The 24,288-nt window shown below is 42.7% G+C and overlaps 1 protein-coding gene and 1 non-coding gene across 3 annotated transcripts in view; both read right to left on the bottom strand.

The window, feature by feature from the left end:
- Window positions 1–24,288, bottom strand: part of OSBPL1A (oxysterol binding protein like 1A) — a 214,066-nt gene that overhangs the window by 173,898 nt on the left and 15,880 nt on the right. For both annotated transcript variants that reach the window (XM_043444522.1, XM_043444523.1), the window contains exons 4-5: window positions 19,159–19,244; window positions 18,173–18,247 (exon numbers count right to left, since the gene is read on the bottom strand). In XM_043444522.1, coding sequence (XP_043300457.1) covers window positions 18,173–18,247; window positions 19,159–19,244 — 161 coding nt within the window. The remainder of the gene's footprint in view (window positions 1–18,172; window positions 18,248–19,158; window positions 19,245–24,288) is intronic.
- TRNAE-CUC lies at window positions 15,892–15,964 on the bottom strand. Its single transcript has one exon. It is a non-coding gene; the product is annotated as a tRNA-Glu (tRNA).

The raw sequence follows: 24,288 nt of genomic DNA, 5'->3' as shown, positions 1-24,288 counted from the left end.
TGGATTCAACAGATATTTCTCCAAACAAAAATGGCCAATAAGTATACGAACAGATGCTCAATAAATCATTATGGAAATGCAAATCAAAACCAAATGAGATACCATTTCACGACCCTTAGGATGCCTAAAATTAAGACAGACAACAACAAGTGCGATGAGGATGTAGAGAAATTGAAACCTTCACACGAGGCCAGTGGGAATGTAAAACAGCATAGCTGCTTTGGAAATCAGTTTCGCAGTTCTGCCAAATATTCAACATAGAAATACCATGTGGTATGGCAATTCTACTCCTAGATACACACATAAATGAAAATATATGTCCATGACAAAAATCTTGCACATGAATGTTCAAAGAATATTCATAATATCCAAAATTGGACAACCCAAACGTCCATCAGCTGATGGTTGGGTAAATAAAATGTTATGTCCATACAATGGAAAGCTGTGCTTAGTCGCTCAGTCATGTCCGACTCTCTGCAAACCCTGGACTATAGCCCGCCAGGCTCCTCTGTCCATGGAGATTCTCCAGGCAAGAATACTGGAGTGGGTTGCCATGCCCTCCTCCAGGGGATGTTCCCAACTCAGGGATCGAACACAGGTCTTCCACATTGCAGGCAGATTCTTTACCATCTGAGCCACCAAGAATACTGGAGTGGGTAGCCTATCCCTTCTCCAGGGGGCCTTCCCGATCCAGGAATCAAACCAGGGTCTCCTGCATTGCAGGCAGATTCTTTACCAGCTGAGCTACCAGGGGAACCCTTAGAATGGAATATTATGTGGCAATAAAAAATGAAGTACTGATATACATTATAATCATGAATGAGCCTTGAAAACATTATGCTGAATAAAAGAAGCCAGTCACAGAAAGCCATGTATTATATGCTTCCATTAATGTGAAATGTCTAGAATGTGTAAATCTATAGAGACAGTAGATTAGCGGTTGCCAGAGCCTGGGGAGAAGTGGTAACAGGGAATTACAGCTCATAAGTACAAGATTTCTTTTTGGGGTAATCCAAGTGTTCTAAAATCGACATGTGTTGATGGTTGCACATGTCTGTCAACATACCTGAATCACTGAATTGTATATGGGTGACCTGTAAAATACATGAAATAGATCACAATCAAGTACCTATAGAAAGAGAGCAGAGATTATTCAAGCCAGGTACCACATGGCACATTGAAGTTAATGAATGTTATTTCTCAACACACCTCATCTAATTGTTTTATATAATCTCTGAAACTGCACCAGTATTCTAGTAATTAATTGTCCTGATTTTCAAGAAAGTGTAAGAACTAATGTGGTAGACTTCCTGTTTAAATGAAGGAAGTGTTGTTCAGGCTTCAGAAGCAGGAGAGCAGACCTCTGACCTTGCTTCTGACCGGCCTGAGCAGTGCCCATGTTCTGTACCTCCCAAAAGCACAGTTAGTCAAGCAGCGATTTTTTTTTAATTTTAATTTATTTATTTGACTGCACCAGGTCTTAGTTGCAGCACGTGGGATTGAGTTCCCTAACCAGGGATCAAACCCAGACCTCCTGCATTGGAAGCATGGAGCCTTAGCCACTGGACCACCAGGGAAGTCCCAGGGCTGCACTTTAAATAAGAAAGGTAGTGGGTCTTGGAACTCTTGAGTCCCTGGAGGCATGCCAACAGGGGTTTAATGATATCCTGTGACTCACAGTTCAGTTGCTCAGTCACGTCTGACTCTTTGCGACCCCACGGACTGCAGCACACTAGGCTTCCCTGTCCATCACCAACTTCCGGAGCTTGCTCAAACTCATGTCCATTGAGTCGGTGATGCCATCCAACCATCTCATCCTCCGTCATCCCCTTCTCCTGTCGTCAATCTTTCCCAGCACCACGGTCTTTTCCAATGAGCTGGTTCTTTGCATCAGTGGCCAAAATACTAAAGTTTCAGCTTCAGCATCAGTCCTTCCAATGAACACCCAGGACTGATCTCCTTTAGGATGGACTGGTTGGATCTCCTTGCAGTCCAAGGGACTCTCAAGAGTCTTCTCCAACACCACAGTTCAAAAGCATCAATTCTTCGGCACTCAGCTTTCTTCACAGTCCAACTCTCACATCCAAACATGACCACTGGAAAAACGATAGCCTTGATTAGACGGACCTTTGTCAGCAAAGTAACATCTCTGCTTTTTAACATGCTGTCTAGGTTGGTCCTAGCTTTTCTTCCAAGGAGCAAGCATCTTTTAATTTCATGGCTGCAGTCACCATCTACAGTGATTTTTGAACCCCAAAAATTAAAGTCTGTCACCGTTTCCGTTGTTTCCCCATCTATTTGCCATGAACTGATGGGACTGGATGCCATGATCTTAGTTTTTTGAATGCTGAACTTTAAATCAACTTTTTACTCTCCTCTTTCACTTTCATCAAGAGGCTTTTTAGTTCTTCTTCACTTTCTGCCATAAGGGTGGTGTCATCTGCATATCTGAGGTTATTGATATTTCTCCCAGCAATCTTGATTCCAGCTTGTGTTTCCTCCAGCCCAGCATTTCTCATGATGTACTCTGCATATAAGTTAAATAAGCATGGTGACAATATACAGCCTTGACGTACTCCTTTTCCTATTTGGAACCAGTCTGTTGTTCCATGTCCAGTTCTAACTGTTGCTTCTTGACCTGCATACAGATTTCTCAGGAGGCAGGTCAGGTGGTCTGGTATTCCCATCTCTTGAAGAATTTTCCACATTTTGTTGTGATCCACACAAAGGCTTTGGCATAGTCAATAAAGCAGAAGTAGATTTCTCCTGGAACTCCCTTGCTTTTTCGATGATCCAACAGATGTTGCCAATTTGATTTCTGGTTCCTCTGCCTTTTCTAAATCCAGCTTGAACATCTGCAAGTTCACAGTTCATGTACTGTTGAAGCCTGGCTTGGAGAATTTTAAGCATTACTTTGCTAGCATGTGAGATGAGTGGAACTGTGCAGTAGTCTGAACATTCCTTGGCATTGCCTTTCTTTGGGATTGGAATGAAAGCTGACCTTTTCCAGTCCTGTGGCTACTGATGAGCTTTCCAAATTTGCTGGCTGTATTGATTGCAACACTTTAACAGCATCATCTTAACTCACAAGACAAAACAAACAGCATTGTAAAAAGGTTACAGTAAAACCATAGCTGCATTTTTGCATGCAAATTGATGGTAATATCAATTTATGGCCTGGGATTATAAGTGGGAACCCCGGAAACTGCAATTTGAAGTCTCACCTGTGAAGTAGAAACACTGCTCAAGACCTTTTCCCAATTAGGACTCCAGATTGCTGTTTCTCAGGACTCCCTAGCACGCGGTTCAAGCCTGGATGTGGGTCAGCCCAATTTGGTGATGCATGTGCTGTTATTTTACTCTATTGTTTCTATTTCTCTTTTCTTTTAATGACTATATATTGAAATTAAGTTATATAATCCTCTATTAAATACTGAAATTGTTTGTGTGTAATGAGTGGTTTCTTTTGTTAATCACTCTTTCAAACATGAAACAAAAGTAAAACTTTTGTCTGGAGAAACAGACATAGAGAACAGACCTATGGATGACACCGGGGATGGTGGCGGGTAAGAGCGGGGAGGAAGGAGAGGGTGAGATGAATGGAGAGAGTAACATGGAAACTTACAATACCATATGTCAAATAGACAGCCAATGGGAATTAGCTGTATGCCTCAGGGAACTCAAACAGGGGCCTGTGACAATCCAGAGGGGTGACAGGGAGGGAGTTTTGGGAGGGAGTGTACATGGGTGTACCTATGGCTGATTCTTGTTGATGTATAACAGAAAACCACAAAAATGTGCAAAGTAATTATTCTTCAATTAAAAAAATAAAGTGAAAAAAAAAAAAAACTACTTCCCTGGTGGTCCAGCAGCTAAGACGCTACACTCGCAAAGCAGGGGATCCAGGTTTAGTCACTGGTCAGGAAACAAGATCCCACATGTTACAACTAAGTATCACACACTGTGACAAAGATCCCGCATTCCACAACTAAGACCCAGCACAGCCAAATTAATTACTTAATTTAAAAACATTTTCTTTTTAAAAAGAATTAATGTGGAGCCAGACTGATATAAATCCCCAAAGGAGTGGACTATAGAAAATGGGCAGAAGAAATGGTATGCACAAAGATAGACAGGTACCTTTAAGAAAACAGAATATGCTTCAATTATGTGAAAGTAGGCTGGGGGGGGGGGGGCGGGGCGGGGAATCAAGACAATGCAGAGGGTCAGAGCTGCTCCATGCAGTCTACGGGGTTTGGGAAGGGAAGCGACACCTTTGAATGGGTTCAGAGGAATGACATCAGACTGCAAGTTACAAAGAACACCTGACCGCCCTGTGAAAAAGACAGCAAACCTTCCCGAGTGTGGTCCCCAGACCTGCGGTAGCTGCACAAACCACGAAACGGGCAGAAGCGCAGGTTCTTAAGCCCCTCTCGGACCCACCGAGTCAGAAATGCCAGGGATAAGGCCCAGAAATGTCTAGGTTAGGAAGCCCTCCAGGTAAGGAACTCAAGTGCTCAGGCAGAAGTCATCAGAAGAGGTTTTATTTAAATCACAATTAGAAAAAAGAAGGCAGCTGAAGAGACCAGTGGTTGGATTCTGCTGCAGGGATGGGAATGAAACCCCCCAAACAGAGAGGTCCCCAGTGATTTTTAGTATCTCAGTGGGTAGAGGAAATTTTAATTTTCTTCAAGGGTCTGCTGTAGTATTCTTATATTTAAGGAAAAGAAGTTTTTAAGGCAAACTGCTCCTCTATGCCAAAACTAAAGACCATCCTGCCCTCTAACACTGTGTGCTCAGCTGTGTCCGACTCCCCACGACCCCATGGACTGCAGCCCGCCAGGCCCCTCTGTCCACGGGATTTTCCACCAAGAATACTCGAGTGGGTTGCCGTTTCCTCCTCCAAGGGATCTTCCCTACCCAGGAATTGAATCCACATCTCTTTCATCTCCTGGACTGGACCTAACATTTTGTACAGATAGCAAAAGATTAGCTGACATCTTCTTCATCCCTCAGGATCTAGAATTCCTAATATAGTCCTGAGCAGTCCCTGATGCTTTTTCACAAAATTCCAGCTCCAACCACTGTTCCCTAACAAGTTTTCCTTGTGTCAACTGAATATGTGGTTCTCTTCTGCATGGTCTGCCAACTCTCCACACTCTTTAATTATTCAGTTAACATACTTAAACTCTTACACTGTACAAGGCCCTCCACACGTCAGGGAAAACATATTTGGATAATGAATACTGAAGGGATCCAAGAAAGAAAAAGTGCTGACGAAAATCAGAGCTGAGATTAGGATACTGACTGGGGCATTGCTGGACAGGGTGGAATTATGAGGTTGGGGAAAAAAAAGAAAAGGCACTGGGAGACGGCAGTCCAGGTAAAAAGCAGTGAGCATGTTCTCAAGCATCAGTAAAAAAAGAGAATTTAAAGTGACACATACTTCAATGACCAACACAAATACTGCATAAAGAACTTGTGTGATGGAAGAGACATCCCATGTTAGAAATGTGAAATTCCAGATCCCTGAGCAGTGAGGAGCCCAAACACACAGCGAAGACAGAAGACCTGGATGTCTGGAAAGAAGTATGAGGTCAAGATAGATTTCCAAATAATCCCCCAGGAGAAATAATGAAGCCTTAAGGGCAGATGGGTTTCTTATGGGGACGGTTTCAAGAGGAAAGAGAAGAGTGATTTTAAAAAATCAGAGGAACACCTAAAATGAAAAGTAAGGAAAATGAGCAAACACAAACAGGTAGGAACCAGAAGAGCAGCCAAGGATGCAGCAAGAGAAACGGACTTCGTAGAGCCTTTTCCCAGAGAGGTGATCAGCTTTGTGAGAGCACAGCTCTGGAAAATACGGGACAAAACCTTAAAAATAGCGAATCACTGAGACTTCCCTGGGGGTCCAGCGGTTAAGACTTCCTTCCAACACAGGGAGATAGGGTTCAATCCCTAATCAGGGAACTAGATCCCACACACCACAACTCAGAGTTCACATGCTGCAACTAAGACCCAGTACAGCCAAGTAATTAAATTAAAAAAAAAAAATTTTTAAGAGTCAAAGGAAAATGCTAGAAATAAGATAAAGAATGCCTTTATGACCTCAGTAGACATCAGAGCACAGCTGAGAAAACAGTCAGTAAATCTGAAGACAGATCAACAGAAATTAGTCAAACACTAAGAGAAAAAAAATGGCATGGAGGGAGGAAGAGGTAGAAAAAGGGGAAAAGAGAGAAAACAGAGAACGGAGCACCCATGTCTGTGGCCAGTATCCATTTAACAAATGTATAGTAAGTTACTGAAGAATTTGCATCAAGTAGTACTTTCTGAATCTAGCAAAAAAGAATAAAAAGGAGAAAAAGATGACGAAAGCAGTATCTGCTACCATTTGCTCTGGTAACTCCAGGGCAATTTGCCTTCTGAAATGCTATATCCTGTTAACTATTTCCATAACTCTCTGCAGGTCAGCCCTCTCAACCCTCTGAACTCACTCATTCATTACCGTAACTACAGCCACCTGATTTCTGATGTTTACGTGCCACCTCCAAGCCTCTACTGTTTTGGGGGCCTATCCCCACTGCTACCAGTGAAGCAGATCTGCACAGCCATTTCCTTTTTCTTGGTGGCATGCAGGATTTTAGCAGTTCCCCAACCAGGGATGGAACCCACGCCCCGTGCAGTGGAAGCACGGAATCTTAACCACTGGATCACCAGGGAAGTTCCTTGCAACGCAATTTCCTACAGGCAGTTCTTGGATCTCGGAGGACATAGAAACAGTTTCTCAGTGGTGCTGGCGCCTTTTCTGCCCATGATTTCTCAGTGTTTTGGTAGATGACGTATTTCCAGGCCCTCCCAGGGCACAAAACTATATGGTATGATCCATATTCAACTCAGCATGCCTGCTTATTTAAAACCTCCTTCAATTATCTGCCATGGCATTTCTGGCATTTTGACTCCTATAATGGGGGCCACTGCTTTGTTCATGCTGCTAGGAAACTTCCAGATACACCTCAACTTGTACCATCAAAAGAAATCAACAATGGTCAGAAGCCAAAGACAGATGCTCCAATAAAAGTCATGATACCATGTCCAGTCTCTGGACCTGATTCAATTTCAGACTTAGAACTATGTTATTGAAGGAGAGGCCAGACCCTGGAAGGGAGGATTCTGCAGCCCCAAAGCAAATATTCAGTCATGAATCTCTCAGACCATCCCCAAAGGGACCAATGACCATTTACTCAAGTAACTGTACACCAGGGAAATGGGAAAACCCAAACATTTCACAAGTTACTAAGTATAAGATGCAAGAGACTCAGCATTATCTGGTCCCTCTGTTAGACAGAAGGCACACAGAGGAATGAGATAGTAAAAGACACCTGGGCCAGGTCTGCTTCAGAGTGCATGCACTGAGTTCACAAACACATCCAGAGGATACTCTCCTAGTCCCTAAATGTGTAACTGGAGCAGATATGTTAAGTTGTTGGCAAACGCTCATATCCCTTCCTTGGTCTACAGTGTAAAAAAGCCACATGGAAGGCTCTAAGTCTGCCCTACCCCATATCCCGGCCAGGATTAACAAAAACCAATATCTCACTCAGGGAGGATGACAGAAATTAGTGCCACCCTTAAAAACCCGAGTATGCAGGGCTGATGGTCCCTACACGCTTCCATTTCACTCACCACTCTGTCACTGCGAAACCAGAAGGAAAGCGGAGGATGGCAGGGGACTCCCACAAACTCAACCAGACAGCCCCAATTCTAGCCACTCTGCCAGAGGCTGCATCTTTGCTGGAGCTGGTTAACAGCACCTAAGTACACAGTACACAGCAACTGATCTGGCAAACATATTCCTATCTAGCCTCATTAAGAAAAAAAGACAGAAGACAGTGTATTCACACAGACAACAGTACACATTCACACTGATAATTCTGCCTCAGAACCATCTAGGCATCCTGCAGAAATCACCCTGGTCCACTTCACCAATGATGTCCTGGTAATAAAACCAGATGAGCCAGAAGGAGAATGCTGAAGGCCCTAATAAGATACATGTGCTACAAAGGGTGGGCATTCTTATGTTTCAGGGGCTTTTTTTGTGTCAGTAAATTCTCAGGGGTTCAATGGTATGGGTGATGTCAGGGCACTGCCCCCAAAGTGATGAACTTGCACTTCCATCTCACACTTCCTGAAACAAAGGGGGAAGCACAACGCCTGGCTGTTCTTCGGGTTAGGGACAGCATATTCCACATCCGAGCAGCAACGCTCTGATTCCTGTGCCAGATGAGAGAGGAGACCTGAACATTCGGCTCCTGTGTCAAAGGACCAGGAGGCAAGAAGAGTCACCACCTTAGCAGAGGTAATTAACTTGAACATCAGAAGAAAGGAGGACTATACACAACAGAAACACAGGACCACATTTCATGTGCAGACGATACACTGAAGTGTCTCCTGGTGTTTCCTTGTCCAACTTTGACAGTAAATGGACAAGTGTAACAACCCCAGTCTAAGAAGGCATGGTATCCAAGGACTGGGACCTCCAGGCTTGGGGGCCTGAGCCCCACCACCAGGTAAGCCCCAAAAACCAGATCTGCTAGCCGAGGGGAGGGGGATTCTAGAGCAGATAGTCCAAGAGGGAGAAGAAGATTCAGTTGAGGCCCCAAAGCTGATTACAGCAACAGGAGCTCCCCACGGTCAGCGGAGGCAGCCCTCGTGGGAGCATCAGCTTGACCCCAGCCTCTGCTCACCCCTCCTTCCACTGGTGTGACCCTTTGCACTCCGATAAGCCTGTTGCACACTAACCTCCATCTCCCTTCTCAGAAGCTCAACCTACAAGAAATAGCAATGTTTATACCTCTATTTTAGGGATGTCATGTTCTGGTAAATACAACAATACACGTCAAGTTGTCTGGACAGTGCTCGACTCACAGAAGACACTCAATATATAAGCATGAGAAAGCATATCCTAGGGAACAAGACAGATAAGCTTATGTAGATGCCAGGATTACCTGTATCCTCTAGATTCCAGGTGAGAGACACAAAATACCTGAGACAGAACACAGGAAGCCTTGATTTTGACGCAGACTCAGCTCCAGTAGAAGATAGTAAGTGGAAAAAAAGTCCATACCACAATCCAATTATTAACTGTATTCCTATATTCAGCTGATTATAGAAGATGTAAAAACCCCAGAAACAGAACTGTATTTGAAAAATAAAGGAACAAATGCTAAATACAACATCTTAAAATCCTGAAATATTAATTTTTATTAAAGAACAGTAGAGGTCGCTAATGGACCAAGAAAAGCCTACCAGGTTCCTTATAAAATTTTGGAAGCTGCATTTTATATATTTGAAAGGATAAGAATTTAAAGTGCTTTGTAACAAACCACATCCCTTTTCAACTCCTCATTCTATTTATTAAATCACCACCCAATCATATTTTAAACTATCTTCGTGGTAAAAGATCACAGCAGAAGAGGATAATTTGATTCCTTTCATGAGTACAATTAGAAATTAAACTTTTTCAAAATTTAATCATGCTTAGATATTGAGCACATAAATTTTTAATGTTTCATCCGTGGCACAACCATTTAGCTTCAGCTTAATCTTATTTTCTAACACAAGTGATAACATCATGTGTATGCTAATGTTCAAATCAAACTAAGGCCTAATTTAGCATGGTCTTATGTTCCAAGTTCAAGGAAATAGTCAAATATGCAAAGAAGCCAGCACAGATCAATGAACTGATTGGATCTAGGTAATTACACAGATGGTAATTATGCAGTAAGACTGGTGCTTGTGGAGGATACAAGATAAGTGAAATATATAAATTCCTTGGGAGCACGATTAATACAATCTAGTGGTAGAATTAAGACACAGCAACTAAGATACCATGTAAAACATGAATGACAATTCTATCATATTCTCAGGAAATCTGGAAAATAACAGCTTCCTTCTCATTGCAGGAAGTCAGGAAAGAATTTAAGGAAACAACATTTGAGCTACACTTTCAAGAACAGGTAGACATGGGTCATGTAGAAATAGACGGCCAAGAACTCTCCTAGGTGCGCAGAGAAGAATGAGAAGGGCAGGGCTATGAAGGAAAACAACAAGCAGTTCACATATGAGTCAGGAAAATTAAAGTATCTGCAGCTCACTTTTTAACCTCCCCCCTCCTCTGACCTCAGAGTCAAGCATAGCAATTAACCCACTACCTTAATTTTTTTTCAGTATAATGGGTATTTTTAATTAAAGACTCCATATCTGGTCCACAAATATCAACATATGAACAAATAGACCAAACAGTGTGGAATGTACTAATTCAAACATGCTGAGCACACACTTATTGGGTTGATTAATAATTTATATGAAAATCAGTTAAGTCTAATCATAATAATGAAAAGTATAAAACCATATAATAAGCTAATTTTTAACTTGTGATATATGCACATAAATCTTCCAATTATGGGGATTACAAAACTACCTTTATGGAGTATGTTAGACAATGGTTAATAATCAGAACAAACAAGAAATGCACTCTATGCCATAGTTAATTTACCAGATCATTGAAATAAAAAAAAAAGTACCAGGAAAAAGAGGTGAAGTAAATTTTGGCTATGGTGGCATGGAGATCAGTGAATTATCGTCCTGAAAAATGGGGACAAAATTGGACAAAATTAGAAAACTACTCATTTCATGGGGCGAGGCATCGACTAAAGCAGGGGCCCCCAAACTCTGGGATCTAATGCCTGATGATCTGAGGTGGGGGTGATAAGTGCACAATAAATGTAATGCACTTAAATCATCATCAAATCACCCCTACCGGCCCCCGGTCCTTGAAAAACTGTCATCCATGAAACTGGTCCCTGGTTCCAAAAAGGTTGGGGATCACTGGATTAAAGAAACAAATTGAGAGGCACGCTCAACAGGAACTACAACTTCAGGTAAGAACAACAGGAGTCTTTAACCTAGCCATAGGCTATGGTCATGCCCCAACTCCCATTTCCCAAGAAATCTGACCAGGCCAGGACTGGCCATGAAAATCAGTAGCTCTGCCAGAGGGAAATGATTTGGAGCAAAAGGACAAGAGGTTTTGTCAGTCAAAGTAGCAAATTCAGTAGGAAACAAATGGAAAAACCCACATCACAAGGCTCCTTTTCCCATGAGAGTGTATCACCTTTTGAGTCTGTTTCCACAAACCCAGCAGGTATTTCAGAAGTTCAAAATGGGCCTTCCCGAGCTAGAATCAAGGCATCAGCAAGGCTACCGTCCTTTCAGAGGTTCTAGCGGAGAACTCACTGCCTTGCTTCTCTAGCTTCTAGAGGTTGCCCACGTTCCTTGGTCCCCTTCCTCCATCTTCCAAGCCAGAATCACTGTATCTCTCTGCCCATTCTCTCCTCAGCCCCTCTCCTTCTCCCTCTGACCCTTCTGCCTCCCTCCCTTTTAAGGGCCTCTGTGGTTACCGGGCCCACCAGATAATCCAGAACAACTTTCCTATTTTAAGGTCTGCTGATGAGCAACCTCACTTCCATCTGCAGCTTTGACTTCCCATCGCCATGTAACCCAGCACACCCACAGGCTTTAGGAACTAGGATGAGCACATCTCTGGAAGGCCGTACTATGCCTACTACCCAGGGCAAACGGCAAAAGAGCCTGGAAGTGAGAGAACCAACGAAGGACGAGGTAAGCCACCCACACACTCCTAGCTGAGAGTGCGGGGGCCACAGGAGAAGGCCCTGTGCAAAGCAACAGCAGAGGGAGAAGTGAGGAACGGCTTAAGGCTTAAAGCTGACCGCGCTCTCCAAACACCCACGGACCCCATCAGCAGAGGGTAGAAGCCTCACAGGACTGAGCACTCGGGTAAAACCTCCACCCGAACACTGGCTGAGCACTACGCAGACGCGGGGGTTGGAGTCTAGGAAATTTAGTCCATTGAGGCTGTTAAAACAAAGCCACCACAGACTGGATGGCTTAAATATGATTTATTTCTCACAGTTTCAGAGGCTGGGAAGACCAAGATGAAGGCACAAACAGAGCTGGAGGCTGGAGCAAGCCTATTTGTTGGTTCACAGACATCCTCTTCTCACTTTGTACTGACTCAGCAGAAGGGGCCCAAGAACCCTCTGGGGTCTCTCTTGTAAGAGAACTGATTTCCTTCACAAAAGGTCTACCATCATGACTTAATCACCTCCCAAAGGCCTTGTCTCCTAATACCATCACACTGGGATTTCTATCTCAGGGGGACACACACATCCAGTACATAACAGAAACCACACTCAGACGTTAAGACAGTTTTTAAAAAATGAGCAGAGACGTTCCCTGGTGGTCCAGTGGTTAAGAATTCTGCTTGCGATGCAAGGGATGTAGATTTGACCCCTGGTTGGGGAACTAAGATCCCGTATGCTGTGGGGCAACTAAAATCATGCCACAACTACTGAACCTATGATCCACAACTAGAGAATCCCTGTGCCACAATCAACGATCCTGTATGCTGCAACTAAGTCCTGATGCACCCAAATAAATACATGCTGCTGCTGCTGTTAAGTCGCTTCAGTCGTGTCTGACTCTGTGCGACCCCAGAGACGGCAGCCCACCAGGCTCCCCCGTCCCTGGGATTCTCCAGGCAAGAACACTGGAGTGGGTTGCCACTTCCTTCTCCAATGCGTGAAAGTGAAGTCGTTCAGTCGTGTCTGACCCTTAGCGACCCCATGGACTGCAGCCTACCAGGCTCCTCCGTCCGTGGGATTTTCCAGGCAAGAGTACTGGAAATAAATACATAAATATTAAAAAAAGAAAACTACTCTCTCTCTATATATATATATATGTATGTTTAAAAAGAGAAAAGAGACATCAGCAGGCCAGACACATTCCAGATTTCACAGATGAAGACTAGGCAAGTTTATAAAAAAAATATATATATAATAACCTCAAATATAATAACCTCAAGGGGAAAAAAATCAGAATTCAGAGTTGCTAAAATACATTATATAGAATGTTCAGCTTTCGGTAAAAGTTGTGAAACATGCAAAAAATGGAAATATGACCCATACTTCAAAAAAAGCAGTAGAAACTGACTTTCAGTGGGTCCATATGTTGAATTTAAGTTCAGTTCAGTCACTCAGTTCTGTCCAACTCTTTGAGACTCCCATGGACTGCAACTCGCCAGGCTTCCCTGTCCATCACCAACTCCCGGAGCCTGCTCAAATGTACATCCATCGAGTCGGTGATGCCATCCAACCATCTCATCCTCTGTCGTCCCCTTCTCCTCCCACCTTCAATCATTCCCAGCATCAGGGTCTTTTCAAATGAGTCAGCTCTTCGAATCAGGTGGCCAAAGTATTGGAGCTTCGGCTTCAGTCCTTCCAGTGAATATTCAAGACTGATTTCCTTTAGGATTGACTGGTTGGATCTCCTTGTCTCCAAGTGACTCTCAAGAGTCTTCTCCAGCACCACAGTTCAAAAGCAGCAATTCTTTGGCGCTCAGCTTTCTTTATGGTCCAACTCTCACATCCATATATGACTACTGGAAAAACCACAGCTTTGACTAGACATGGACCCTTGCCGGCAAAGTAACGTCTCTGCTTCTTAATATGCTGTCTAGGTTGGTCATAGCTTTTCTTCCAAGAAGCAAGCATCTTAATTTCATGGCTGCAGTCACCATCTGCGGAGAAGGCAACGGCAACCCACTCCAGTACTCTTGCCTGCTAAATCCCATGGACGGAGGAGCCTGGTAGGCTGCAGTCCATGGGGTCGCTAAGAATCGGACACGACTGAGCGACTTCACTTTCACTTTTCACTTTCATGCATTGTAGAAGGAAATGGCAACCCACTCCAGTGTTCTTGCCTGGAGAATCCCAGGGACGGGGGAGCCTGGTGGGCTGCCGTCTATGGGGTCACAGAGAGTCGGACACGACTGAAGCGACTTAGCAGGAGCAGCAGCAGTCACCATCTGCAGTGATTTTGGAGTCCAAGAAAATAAAGTCTGTCACTATTTCCATTGTTTCCTCATCTATTTGCCATGAAGTGATAGGACCCAATGCCATGATCTTCATTTTTTTAAATGTTGAATTTTAAGCCAACTTTTTCTCTCTCCCCTTTCACTTTCATCAAGAGGCTCTTTAGTTCCTCTTTGCTTTCTGCCATAAGGGAGGTGTTATCTACATCTGTTGCATTTAGCAGATAGAAAGTATAAAGCTGCTGTTATATGTCCAACAAGTTTAATATCCAGAGGGATAAAATGATAAAGAATATTTGTGTAAAACAATTGCAGGCAATAAAGGAGAAACAAAGGAACAAAAAACTTGAGGCATATAGAAAAAGAATACAACATAGAAAATGTAAGTCCAAAGTTATTAATGATTAAATGTGAATAGACTAAACAAAGGTCCATATCATCAAAGCTATGGTTTTTCCAGTAGTCATGTACAGATATGAGAGGAAGACCATAAAGAAGGCTGAGTGCCAAAGAACTGATGCTTTCAAACTGTAGTGTTGGAGAAAATTCTTTAACAGTCCCTTGAACAGCAAGGAGATCAAACCAGTCAATCCTAAAAGAATTCAACCCTGAATTCTTCACTGGAAGGACTGATGCTGAAGCTCCAATACTTTTTGGCCATCTGATGTAAAAAGCTGACTCACTGGAAAAGACCCTGATGCTGGGAAAGATTAAGGGCAGGCAGAGAAGCGGGCAACAGAGGATGAGATGGTTCGATGGCATCACTGACTCAATGGACATGAGTTTGAGCAAGCTCCAGGAGATAGTAAAGGACAGCGAAGCCTAGCAAGTTGCAGTCCATGGGGGTCTCAAAGAGTTAGACAGGACTGAGCGACTGAATAACAGGCTAAACACTACATCAAAAAGGAGAAATTTTCAGAAGATAAAAACACAAAACTGAGTTATATCCTGCCAACAACAGACATGGTAGATACAAAGATGTTGAAAGTAAAAGAAGGGAGAAAAAACATAACTAGTAACTGTAAGAGCACTAGAGTGGCTACAGTAACATAAAACAAAAGTAACTTTATGGTAAGAAATATTACTGAAGGCAAAGAAAGACACAAATAATGATAAAAAGTTTAATACATCATGAAGGTATGTATATCCCATATAACATATCCCACATAATCCCACTGTAAATGGATATCCATCTAATAGAGCCACAAAATTCATGAAGCAAAACCTGACAAAATTAAAAATACACAATTCAAGAATTATAGTTGCAGACACCAATACCTCACATTCTCAGTATCTGATAAAACAAATTAGTTAAGGATAAGAGATTTCAACAGTCCTACCAGTAATTTAACCTAATGTGCATTTATAGAATCCTCTGCCTCAAAGTAGACATTTTTTCAAGCATTCAGGAACATTCTCCAGGATAGATCAAATGCTATACTGTAAAATAATTCCGAATAAATTTTAAAAGTATTTAAAATAGTCTTCAAAGAATAATTTAAAGTAAGTTATCTGATCATAAGAGAAGTTAAATTAGAAATTAACAATGGAAATTTAGGAAATCTCCAAATATTTGGCAAACAATATACTTCTATTTAACCTGTGGATCAAAGAAGAAATCACAAGGAAATTTATAAATTACTATTATTAATAACTTTATACAGACAAATTAGACAACTTGGGTAAAAAGGGAAAATACCTAGAAAGACAAAATAACCAAAACTGACTCAGGAAGAAGCATAAAGTCTGAACAGATCTGTATTAAATGATTAAATTGATTTGGTAATTTAAGATCGTCTCTCACAGAAAATCCAAGCATAGATGGTTTCATTGGTGAATTTCATCAAATATTTATTTTTTTTGTTTGTTTTTTTTTTAAAAATATTTGCTTATTTATTTGGCCGTGAGGGGTCTCAGTTGTGGCATGTGGGATCTAGTTCCCTGACCAGGGTTTGAACCTGGGCCCCCTGCATTGAGAGTGCAGAATCCTAGCCACTGGACCATCAGGGAAGTCCTCATCAAATATTTAGAAAGAATAATACAAATCCTTCACAAGCTATTTCAGTAAGCAGAGGAGGAAAAACCACTTCTCACCTCATTCTATGAGGCTGGTATTACCCTGTTACCAAAGCCAGACAAACACATCTACAGAAAACTACAGAGCAGTATCTCTCAGGGATACAGACCCAAAAAAATCCTTAAGAAAATATCAGAAAATAGAATCCAGCAACATATAAAAAGGATTAATCAATACCAAGTGGGATTTATGTAGGAATGCAAGGCTGGCTTAACATCTCCAATTTAATGTAATATACCACATTAATGGGCTTCCCATTAATATGGGAAGAATCTGGTAAACAATCTGCCTGCCAATGCAGGAACAGCAGGAGTCATGGGTTTGATCCCTGGGTTGGAAGATTCCCTAGAGTAGGAAATGGCAACCCACTGCAGCATTCTTGCCAGGATAATCCCATAAACAGAGGGGCCTGATGTGCTACAGTTCATGGAGTCACAAAGAGTTGGACACAACTGAGCAACTAAGGACATGCTCACCGTATTAAGAGTAATAAACAGAAATCCATGATCATTTCAAAAGACATGATAGCCATTCATGATAAAAAGAAAAAACAAACTAGAAACAGAAGAAAGCTTCCTGACCTAATGAAAGGCATCTAAGAGAAATTTACAACTAACATCATTCTTACTGGTTAAAGACCAGATGCTATTTCCAAAGATAAAATAATCAAGGCAAAGATTTCTCCTCTCACTGTATTCAACACTAAACTAGAATCTAGTTCGTAAAACAAAGAGAAAAAAAGAATCCAGATTGCAGAGCAAGAAGTACATTTGCCTTTATCTGCAGATGGTATGACCCAGTATATAGGAAATACTATGGGATCTGCAAAAACATACTAGCCCTAAAAAGCAAGTTCAGCATGAACACAAGAACAACGTAAAAACTGTCTTTCTATACAGCAGCAATAAGAAATCAAAAAAGAAATTGAGAAAAACTCCATCAAGATAGCACCAAAACAAATACAATGCACAGAAATAAATTTAACCACAAGAATACAAGATCTATATTGAAAACTTCAAAACACTGCTGAGCAAAATTAAAAATCTAGATAAGTGGAGAGGCATTTGATGTCCTTGGATTGGAAGACAGTGTTTTTAATCTGTCATTTCTTCCCAACTTTATCAATAGGTTCAAGACAACACAATCTCTATCAAAATGCCATCAGGTGTATTTATAAGAATTGACTGAATAATCCTAAAATTTATATAGAAACAAACTTTTGACTGAGAACAGCCAAAATAATTTTTTAAAAGATTAAAAGTTTGGAGAACTTACACTACTCAATATCAAAACTTAATTACAAAGCTACAGTAATAAGACAGTGTGTTATTGGTGTAAGGATAGAATATAGATCAAACAAAGAGTACGGAAGTCCAGAAACAAACCCATTTATGGTCAACCGATTTCCACAAAAGGTGTCAAGGCAATACAGAGGGAAAAGTCTCTCCAATAAACAGAAGACAGACTTAAAAATGTGGTATATGCATACAACAGAATGTTATTCAGCCCAAAAAAGGAACAAATTACTGACACACGCTATGCCATGGATGAACCTTAACTACATTATACTAAAGAAGTTAGACACAAATGTTGCTATGATTCCATTTACAAGAAATGTCTAGAAAAAGCAAACATCTAGAGACAGAAAGCATATCAGTGGTGGTCTGAGGCTTGACAAGAAACAAGAAATGAATACAAACAGGCACAAGGAAGCTCTCTGTGGCAAATGGAAATATTCCAAAACTGGACTGTGGTCATGGTGGCACAACTGTGTAAGTGTACCAAAAAAATCACTTAGCTGTATACTCACAGCAGGTAAGTTTCAGGCAGTGTAAATCATTCCCAAAAAAAAACTGTTTAAAAAAATGATAAAGAAGGTGCAGGAGTTCCCCACTCCTGGGGACACAAGTAGAGGCTGAATGAACTTCTATCAGGGCCACTAGAGTGGAGCCCCACGACTTTCATAATTGACCTCACTGTCCGTCACTAAGAGCCTGTGGTCTTTTTGACCCAAAGTGCTGGTATATACAATTTTTGTGGCTTTTCCCAGTTGCTATTCCTAGCACTATAAAGGAGAAAACATTTGTGGCTGATTTTCCAAATATTTCACTTGAAAACACTGAACATGGAATGTTTTTCACCTTTCGTCCTGTAAAGGCAGCCCGATGAAGCGGCGTGTCTCCCATGTCATTTAATACATTTACTTCTGCACCAGCCTAGTAAACATGAAAGCTTTAAACATCTTCCACATATCAAGAAATATACAGAGGTGAAAATAATTTCCTAAGAATACAGTCAATATTTAAAAAAATTAAAATACTTAATAGTGACTGGTTGTCACTAGTAAAAATAACTCAGTTCACATTAATATACTCGGTTGGCCAAAAGGTTCGTTTGGAAAAACCCAAACAAACCTTTTGGCCAATCCAAAAGTAAGCTTCGTGAAATGAAAAATCTACTTAACAGAAAAGTTTCTTTTGTTTAGAAATCTATCTGCCCTTCATTCTACTTTAGAAACACAAACATTTAAAAAAAAAAGGAAAACCATCTCTGAATAAAATAGCATATTTTTTCCACCAATTTAATAAGTCTTAAGGGAAAAAAGAAACAGACATCACAAAGTAAATGGTGGGGGAACTGGAGCTTCAAGTGCTGCCTTGGCTCCCGGATTTCATATTTGGGGCCAACAAATCAATTTTAAAATGCAATCCAATTTCAGAAATATCAGTATGAGTGAAAAATTATTCATCACAGAACTGAGAAATACGAGTTCTTAAATTACACAGTGCTCATTAACAGATTATGACATTATTTTTTAAATACATAAAATGTGCTTTGGCTATTTTTTTAAACTATGCTCAAAAAAACAATGCAGTATCTCCATTAATTCCTATGTTTATTTTTGCAACTTTAAAAAGTCAATAATGTAAAAAACAAACAACTAAAAAAACCAGAATTTTAATTAAGCTAATCAAATTCGTGTACTTAGCAAAGAAAAATCAAGTGATAAGCCATTGCTAAGGCCATTATGCATTATGGTCCAAATGGCTTTTCCTAAGACTTCTAATAGAAATTTACATAGTAGCCATATTTTCTATTTATTGAAAAATCAAAGCCATAAAAATACCTTTAACAGATCCTGGACCACCTGTCTATGTCCAAAGTAGCACGCCAGGTGAAGAGGTGTCCAGCCCAAATTAGACTTACTTCTTCCTAAAAAAAAATGGAAAAAGGCATTTTTAGATGTTAGTAAGGTAACTTTACAGTAAAATTTCTCCCTAGTAGCTGCTCCAACATACTGGTCAGGGGCTCCCTTTCACCCAGCACTGCTGATGTGAGAGAGACACGAGACATTACACTAAAAAGGGTGTGCAGTGAGATGGATTAGGACTCAACAGGGCCCAGATTCTTGCCACCTTCTAACTCAATGTCCTCGTTCTTAAAAGAGGGGCAGGAGACCTGATGGGGGTTACATTCCGACTAGTCTGTGGCTCTAACATGCCGAGTGTCTAACCATTTTGCCACCATCAAACGAAGATGTGGTTCTCTTGGCCATAGCATTTCATGAAAAGCACCTCTTTTTGAAAACCTGTCCCGCGTTAGCAGGCTGGGTAGGAAGGGGAAACTAAGAACCAGTCTTTCCTGTGTCTGGAAAGCCGTCAGCGCTGCAGACAGAGACTGAAAACGGAGTCCTGACTTCACATAAAACCTTAGGGAAACGAGGGTAAGGGTTACCAGTGTGGTCGAGTCCAACTAGAGAACAAGAACCAAAATAAAAAGCAATAAAAAGTCAGATCCCAGCTGAGGAGAGGTATAAAACAACTGAGTGTGGTGAAAGCAAGCAATATAACTCGGTTTAGGGAAGGAAAAAAAGGCGCTATGCGTTAGAGCTGAGAAACTTCAGAAGGTCACCCAACTTCCTGATCAAGCTTGAGAGAATGCAGCTTGTCAAAGCACCAACGCCCACCGCCCAGGGGGTCTACTGAAGCCCAGGGGCCACCTGGCCCCCCGAGGAGGAGCTGGAAGGGAATGGCTGCTCTCAGCTCCTGGATTCAGGTTTGGGGCCCACAGAAAATCCACCATCAGCCTCGCTGTGCCCAGAACAGACCTTTAACCGCTCCTAGAGGGACTGCCAGCGCCAACAGTGTCCCCGAGACTGTCTTCCCTTCACGGGACTCCAGTACCGTTCCCTCTCCAGCGGGCGCCCACCAGAGCCCCCGACTCCAGAGGCAACACATCCGTGAGCCACAGTCCATTCCACGTACATTTCTCTTTACCCTCGGTCCTTAACTGACAGCTCGCTCTCTCTGATGACAACGATTCTCCTTTATCTCTTGGACAGGGGAGGCCCTCCAGTTTCCACAGCCCCACTGGTCCTCACGGGACAGAAGCCCTGTGAATCTCGCCATTGAAACCCAACTCGGTCTTTGGCCGGTGACCTCCCTCATGTTACGATCCCTCTGTTCTGCCATCAAGCACAGCTACCCCAGCCTCCACCCCCACCCCAGAAGACTTTCTCTGAAGCTATCTACAGCCTCCCAGTGGCTCACCCCTCACCACCTAACTCTGGGCAACACAGTCTCTCTCTGAGGCAAATCCTGCCACCGCTACAGGGGTGTCTACTGCAATTCAGTAACCTGGTGTCTCAGACACTCAGCTTTCCTCAGTTCAGTTCATTCACTCAGTCGTGTTCAACTCTTTGCAACCCCATGAACCACAGCACGCCAGGCCTCCCTGCCCATCACCAACTCCCGGAGTTTACTCAAACTCATGCCCATCGAGTCGGTGATGCCATCCAGCCATCTCATCCTCTGCCATCCCCTTCTCCTCCTGCCCCCAATCCCTCCCAGCATCAGGGTCTTTTCCAATGAGTCAACTCTTCGCATGATGTGGCCAAAGTACTGGAGTTTCAGCTTCAACATCAGTCCTTCCAATGAACACCCAGGACCGATCTCCTTTAGGATAGACTGGTTGGATCTCCTTGCAGTCCAAGGGACTCTCAAGAGTCTTCTCCAACACCACAGTTCAAAAGCATCAATTCGTCTCATTTTCCCACAAACCTGGCCTCTGTTCTCCACTGGGTATCTGATCCCAGAGCCTGAGCCCGAATACCACCGTCACGTCTGAACTCAGGAACAGGGTCTCCACTTTCCAGCTTATTCACACAGGCAAATCCCACCTTGTTCTTCAATGGAACCAACTGTCAAGTTCTTTAAACACTTTGCTTATATGTAAACATCCCCACCATCCTCACTTCCTTCAATTAGTCCAGCATCTATTTCTTGGTCCTCACATCAACATCTCTCTGCCGATACCCTCCAATATCCCATCTTTGTCACAGCAGCTTAGAAAAACCTCAGAGCCTGAAAAATACATTTGCTCAATTTTTCTATAACCACAGTCAGGGCACTAACAGCGGTGGAAGAAAAATAACAGAACCCTGTAGATTTATGGCTTCATCAAGTCAGGATCTCACACCTCGGTGAAGCCCTCGCCAGGGTGCCCTGTTCAGGGGTCTCTCCTATGCTCCACCACAGGTACTTCAATCCCCACTACTCCCCTCAAGCCTCTTTCCCAGACATCTGCTTCTTAGCAAACGACCTCCTCTCAGCTTCAGGGAAAAGAGAAGTTTTTGTAGGACTCTCTGGGCTTCCTAGCAACCAATCCACCCCCGTACTTCTGCCCACAGGCACCCTTCCATCCTTCCTCCTGGGGCCTTAGGATAATCACACTTCCCATTCCGTGGATGCCATGCTCTCCTCCTACTTCCCGGGCACTCCTTTTCCTCCTTATCTTTAACCTCTCCCTTTTTCATTGCAAATAGGAAGCAACAGGTAAGTATTTGCATCTCTTCCATCCGACGAGCAAAAGCACCCAACTCCTCTCTGGTCCTGAACCCCCTCTGACCATCGTCCCCTTCATTCTCACACTCCCCTTCCCCATCTACACTCCTTCCAACTCGTTCCCTCCAGGAGCTACCCACTGACTGCGGACCAGGTTCACTTCCCACCACATCACTAAAGCTGTCCTCACTTTATCCCAGTAAGTTGTGTCGCCGGATGCTAGGGGCACTTTCCAGCAGGCAGCACCCCGCGTCACTGGCCAGTGTCGGCCAGCCCAGCCCGAGCCTCCAGAGCCCTGCACCCCGTGGGGCGTCTCCACGGCTCTGCACTTCCTCCGAGGGCTCTGCGCAAACTTCCACTTTCTCTACTTCCTCTGACTGGGCCATTTCACTGGAATCTCCAACAATGACACCTCCTGGCGCTTTCCCACAGCTTTACTTGCTTATATGCTCTTGACTTCAAACTCCACATTTCCATCTCTTATTCAGTTCTATTATTCAATTCTCTACTGTTCACCTCCACCTGGAGGATACAGGAATACCTTCTGCTCTGGAAGTACAAAGCTGAATTCACTTACCTCACACTTGCACACAAAAATTCCCTGTCCTCACTCCCACTTTTCACAATCAACTGTCCCATTATTCACCTCACTTCTCAATTCAGAAACAAGCTGCTGATGCTGAAGCTCCAATACTTTGGCCACCTGGTGCGAAGACCCAACTCACTGAAAAAGACCCTGATGCTGGCAAAGACTGAGGGCAAGAGGAGAAGGGGGCGACAGAGGATGAGATGGTTGCATGGCATCATAGATGGACATGAGTTTGAGCAAACTCCGGGAGATACTGAAGGACAGGGCAGCCTGGCGTGCTGCAGTCCATGGGATCACAAAGAGTCAGACACGACTGAGCAGCTGAAGAACAACATCCACTTATCTATGGCCATCCCACCCTGAAAGGGCTCGATCTCATCCGATCTCAGAAGCTAAGCAGGGTCGGGCCTGGTTAGTACTTGGATGGGAGAAATAAGTACCACTTTGACTGGCTTTCTCCTTTTCACCCCTCCCACAACTCAATCAGCCCTATCAATTCTACCTCCTAAATGTTAACTATATCTAAACACTTTTCACCACTCCCACTGCTTCTAGTCCCAATGACCCACCCCAGTCTCCTTTGAGTTACTCAGCAGCTTCCTCACATCTAGTATTTCCACATGGGATTCTGGACCAAGAAGTTGAAATTTCCAAAATCTTAAATTATTCTTAAAATACTCCAAATATCCTTTACGCTCTTCACTATTTATTATGGATATCCAAAATTTTTGATCAGTAAGAAATATCAACTTTAGAAATATGTACAGAAAATTGTACCCTACACTCAAGAGGAAAACACTGGAAACACCAGCAGACATTATGGGTGATGGGCTTCCCAGGTGGGGCTAGTGGTAAAGAACCTGCCTGCCAATTCAGGAGACAAGGGAATCGTGAGTTTCATCACTGGTAGGAAAGATCCCCTGGAGAAGGAAATGGCAACCTACTCCAGTGTTCTTGCCTGGAAAATTCCATGGACAGAGAAGCCTGGTGGACTACCGTCCATGGGGTCACAAAGAGTCAGGCACAACCAAGCAACTGAGCACATACACACATTATGGGTAATACTCAAGTATTTTCTCATGCAGACCTTTCAACAAAGTGAGAGGACAGCATCATACAGAATCATCTTTATATTACCAATACAAGCTCTTATTTTGCTTTAAAAACATATTTCTTGGAGTACTACTCTCAGAATTTATATAAAGCATCTTATTCAAACATATTAGCATTTATTTTATTTGCAAGAATGTCTCACTACTAGCAACAGACATGAACACACACTCCTAATGTGGCAACAGCTGCAAACAAAACTGCCCAATTAGCTCCTCCTTTGTGCCCCAAGCCTAGAAGTACTGACCTTCACCTACAAATTCCCTCTCTCCCTTCAACCAGACATCATATTGCCTGGATTCCTTCCAACCAATAACATCTCTATGTTGACTGTTGAACTTTGAGTCTTGCAGAAGAATTATACTACACTTTACCATTTCCTCAACATCTCAGGGTTTGGAAAAACAAACGAGATAGAAAATCAAGAAATGGCAGGCACCAAGATTCCCACCCGCAAACACTCACATGCCCAGTCCCAGCCCTCCCCACTCACTTCTGTGGGCGAACTCACCTCACCTGATTATAGCTGTTCCTCTGCATAAACCCTTCAAACCACCCTTAAGACAAGTCTGACTGACAAGTATAATGAGGGTGAAATTTTGAAAAAGCATTAACAGCTGTCTCTCAGTTTTACATTTCCTAGTAGGTGACTTCTCAAGAACTAGCCCGAGGTAACCATGGTCAGGGTGGAGGTGAGTAGAAAGTAAAGGGTCCC

The sequence above is a fragment of the Cervus canadensis genome, chromosome 23 (genome assembly GCF_019320065.1).
Source record: "Cervus canadensis isolate Bull #8, Minnesota chromosome 23, ASM1932006v1, whole genome shotgun sequence".
Taxonomy (NCBI): Eukaryota; Metazoa; Chordata; class Mammalia; order Artiodactyla; family Cervidae; genus Cervus; species Cervus canadensis.
This window is presented reverse-complemented; position numbering and strand designations above follow the sequence as displayed.